Source organism: Crocuta crocuta, unplaced genomic scaffold (assembly GCF_008692635.1).
Source record: "Crocuta crocuta isolate KB4526 unplaced genomic scaffold, BGI_CrCroc_1.0 scaffold610, whole genome shotgun sequence".
In the NCBI taxonomy this organism is placed as follows: Eukaryota; Metazoa; Chordata; class Mammalia; order Carnivora; family Hyaenidae; genus Crocuta; species Crocuta crocuta.
The window spans coordinates 488,337-492,537 of NW_027527456.1; the positions used below are offsets into that span (position 1 = coordinate 488,337).

A 4,201-nucleotide genomic window follows, 5' to 3' on the forward strand; every position below is an offset into this window, starting at 1 on the left:
GCGGCGGAGGGGGGGCTGGGCTCAGGGTCCCTCCTCCCTGCCCCGGGGGCCGGGACCCTGGCCGCCCGGCCCCCCCCTGTGCCGCCCTCACCACGATGGTGGAGAGCTGGATGAAGGCGAAGCCGCGGTTCAGTTGGGTTTGCTTGTCCTTGATGACGCGTACATTGGAAGAGGACAGCACCGCATAGGGTGCCAGGGCCCCCAGGATGGAGTCCATGGTGCTGTGTGGGTTCAGGTTGCGCAAAATGATGGCTGCGAAAAGGGGCCCAGCATTAGGGGGCACTCCTGACACTCTGCTCCGGCCCTACCCCCTGGTGGCTCCCCACCGTCCCTCTTCTCTGCCTTCCATGTCTCTGCACCTGCTGCTTCCTCTCACCTCTTCCTCCTGGATAAACTCTGCTTGTCAGTCCAAGTCCCAGCTCGGTCGCGCACCTGCCGAGAACCTTCCCAACACACCCCCAAAGTCGAGTTGGGCGACGCTCCTATCCTGCTCTCCCTACATCACAGGTCTGTCCCCTCACCGGGCAGAGAGACCCTGGGAGGGCTAAGTCCTGGTCACCGCAACCTCTCTGGGCTCGGAGAACCCAGCCCAGACGGATACCCTAGGGCAGGGCGAAAGGAAGGGAACAACTGACTCACTGTCATTGGCGTTCTCCGAGCTTGGCTCCGAGCCCTGTGACAGGGCTTGGGAGGCCAGCACTCCCTGGGCCTGGTAGGGCTGAGGCAGGGGGAGCAGGCCCTGGCTGAGCTCCCGTCCACCCAGCGGCAGCGTCTGCTGATCCAGCCTTGCACCCAGGGGCAGCTTCTGCTCCGCTTCTGTCAGGGACGGCAGGAAGACAGGCTGGTGACAAGGTGGGGGGCTCCAAGGCTGGCCCCCCTCCTCCCAGGGCACCGGGCCCTCCCCCTCATCCCTTTAGCCACCAACGTCCCAGGGAGGTGGGGAGGCAGGAGGGCCTCACCTGACTTGGGCACGCCACATTTGAAGCACTTCTCTCGGCGTTTGAAGTTCTGGACGCCACACTGTGAGGCACAGGCCAGGCCATCAGAGCAGGTGGGGCTCTCCACTGTACCCTCCAAACTTGGATCCAGAGACCCCCCTCCCACCCCGAGGAACCCCGCAGTGCTCTGGGAAGGAAGGTCCCAGGGTCAAGGCTGGCAGGGGGCTCCGGCTGTCATTCTCAGTCTGTGAATCTTCCCTTTACACGGTCTCAAGTCTGTCCTGAGTGCCACCCCCTCAACTCAGGAATCAACTCCCCCACCCGTTTACAAGTGCCACTCTCTCCTCGTCCCTTTAGCAGTTCCTCTTCCTAAAGCTGGCTTCCCTGTTAAGACACCTTCAGTGTCTCCACCCCTAAAAGCCAGTGGCCACTCTCGTCAGACTCTCATTCCTCGTTTAACTCGAGGACTGGATCGGTACTCTTGAGAAACCAGCCTCAGACATCCCAGCCTCCAGAAACCCCCCAGCTTCTACCACGTTTCTCTCTCTGTTCCACGGTCACGTAGCGCGCACTGCCCCATATGCGAGGGTGTGGCCTCGTGGCCTAACAGCAGGGGGCGGATGTAGCACAAGGAGGCAGGTTAGTCTGTGGGGACTCGGGGAGGGGAAGGGGCCAGGAAGGGTATGGCTCACTCAGCTGGGGACAGTTGGCTGGGACGTTTGGTCTGGGACACCCAGGGCTTTGCTTCAGTTTCGTTGGGAAGCTACCGCTAGCAAAGGGCACGAGAGGTTTTCTGTAGCTAGTGTGTGAGGGTGAGGCAAGACTCCAGCCGAAGCTGGAGAGGGCAGGTGAAGCTAGCTTCTAGAGGGTGGTCACACTGCTGAAGTTCCGAGTGGACAGGGTGCTGAGCAGAGAAAGAGGGGTGTGGTTAGAGGTGGTTCCAAGGAATGTCACAGACGACAGGGTGAGAGAAAGCGGCAAGGCCACAACAGCAGAAGAGGGGTCCACGGCGGGACGGAGTGCATGACGCCTGGTCTGGGCTGTGGGAACTGCAAGGGAGGGCATTTGTGCGATGGAAGTGACAGGGCCTGGTGACCAATGGGATGTGGGGAACAGAGGAGAAGGGAGGGAGTTCCCTGCTTTTGAGGAGTATCTGAAAATATAGGAGGGACACAGTGCCACTGTCGCTTTGTCCCTACGTCTGCAGAGACACCGGACACCTGGCCTTCCAATAACACTTTTTCTTTTTAAACCAACCGGTGCCACTCCCCTTAGTAGGCCGAGTTCTTCTCAGAGAGAGTTGGGGCATCCGCCAGCTCTCAGGAGCACTGGCTGGCCGTGGGGGCTGGGGCTGTGGAGTCTCGAGGCCGCCTCAGAGCTGCCTGTGAGGCTGGCCCCAGGGGAGACCTGAACCCAGGGTGGCATCCCTGGCCCCTGCGACCAGGAGCAAGTCAATGACTCCAGGCTCACCCGCGGTGGTGGCCCTTCGAGCTTCAGCTTCCTCGTAGGGAGTACAAGTGCAAGACCCTGACCTCAGGTGGGTGTGGCCTTGTCGGAGGAGCCCATCAAGGCCAGGTCACCTGACTAGGGCTCTCACCATGCCCTATGCTTTCTTGGGGGCAGGGGCGGGGGCGGGCAGACATTAAAGGGTGCTAACCGCGGGTCCGGGTCAAGTGGCGTTCCAAGTTGTCACCCTCTCATCACCACACTGGAACCCTCCCAACCACCTCCGGGGAGAGGTGTCATCGCTATTCGCATTTTAGAGATGAGGAAAGTGAGGCAGAGATCAAGGAGGATTGGGAGGGTCTAATTCCAGCCAGTCTGGCTCAGAAGTCCACATTCTGACACACCACGTCGTGCCTCCACTGTCACTAGTTGGTCCCTTGCATAAACATCTGTTGAAAGCCCGCTGGGACTTCAGCCAAGACTGTACTCCTTCAGGGCAGAGCCTGGCGCCCANGCCCCTGTACCTTATTACACAGCCAGTCCTCATTGATCTTGGGCTTGGGGTCGCTGTAGTGCATGGACACCTTCTGGCCCAGGATGTTGAGGGAGTGCTGCGGGAAAAAGCAGAGCGCAGTGAGGCCCCGGGCAGCAGTGCCCCACGCACCGTTTCAGCACAGGAGAAGAGAGTGAGCGAGCCCTTCAGCTGGATGGATGAGGGACAGGGAACGGAGGGAGGTCGGAGAACGGACGAGGGAAGAAGGAAGGGAAGGAGGGAGGGAAAGCGCCACAGCCCTTGGGCGCAGCTCTTTGCTGCCTTTCCGGGCACGCGCACGCACACGTGAACACACGCCACCAGGCACACAGTGCTCGGCTGACCGACGCTTGCCGGACAGTGGGGGAAAACCCCCCACTCGGCCCTGATGCTGCCAGGCCACACCCAGGGCCAGCACTACACAGGCTACACTGGGGGGGATGAGGGGGACAGGGAGGGGAGGGAGAGGAGGGGAGAGAAAGAGAGAGAGAGAGAGAGAGCGCACGCACGCTAGTGCTGGAGAAGGGGAGAAAGAAAAGAGCCATATTTAAAAGATGAAATTTCCTGCTGTGAGGCTGTCTTCCTGGGGCTGGCTGGGCCCTAGGCCTACGGCACGAGGGCAGAGATGGCCCCACGGCCGCCCTGCGGAACCCCGCTTCCACCACACCTGCCCCTTCCTCCCCTGAGGCTTTCCGTCAGTGCCCCACACTAGTGAGCCGGGCTCTGGGTGAGTGAGCAGAGCAGGTCTTTGGGTCTCTGAAGGTCCCAAAGCTGCCAGATGGGAGGCCGTGCCAGGCGGGGGAGCAGGCTCCCTTCCCTTCTCTAGAGCAGGGCTCTCTGCTGAAAAGTCGTGTCTGCCAGCAGTGGGATGGGCAGGCGGTGACTTCCGTGGCCAGGGAGTGGGGGCAGGGGGGGCCCCGGAACACCTGAGGTGAGTCCTATCACATCTGACTGCTACTTCAGACCAACAGAGCAGTGCTGGCCTCTCACACGGAAATCAAAAGGCCGAACTCACACGCAGGGAGAGAGCTGGCCAAACGGGACTTGCTACTTAGTGTGCCAACAGCCAGGTCCCCCAGTGACTAGGCTTCCGGTGGTGCCTGAGAGCAGAACGAAGTCCTTGGCTCTGCCTAACCCCCTCCCCCCGAAGCAGGGTGGTCCCCGGGGAGTGGGAGCCTTGGTGGAAGAACCTCCCCCCTCCCCCCAGCAGCCCTGTCTCCAAAAGCTCGGCTGGGAAGTGGAGGGGCAGAGCTAGTGTCTGGTAGGAAGGGGCCAGGGGGGAGTG

The 4,201-nt window shown here is 61.3% G+C and overlaps 1 protein-coding gene across 1 annotated transcript in view; it reads right to left on the reverse strand.

Moving 5' to 3' along the window:
- Positions 1–4,201, reverse strand: part of RBM10 (RNA binding motif protein 10) — a 29,872-nt gene that overhangs the window by 4,113 nt on the left and 21,558 nt on the right. The window contains 4 exon segments of the mRNA XM_077762902.1: positions 77–252; positions 640–816; positions 960–1,020; positions 2,909–3,039. Of these exon segments, the coding sequence (XP_077619028.1) occupies positions 77–252; positions 640–816; positions 960–1,020; positions 2,909–3,039 (545 nt within the window).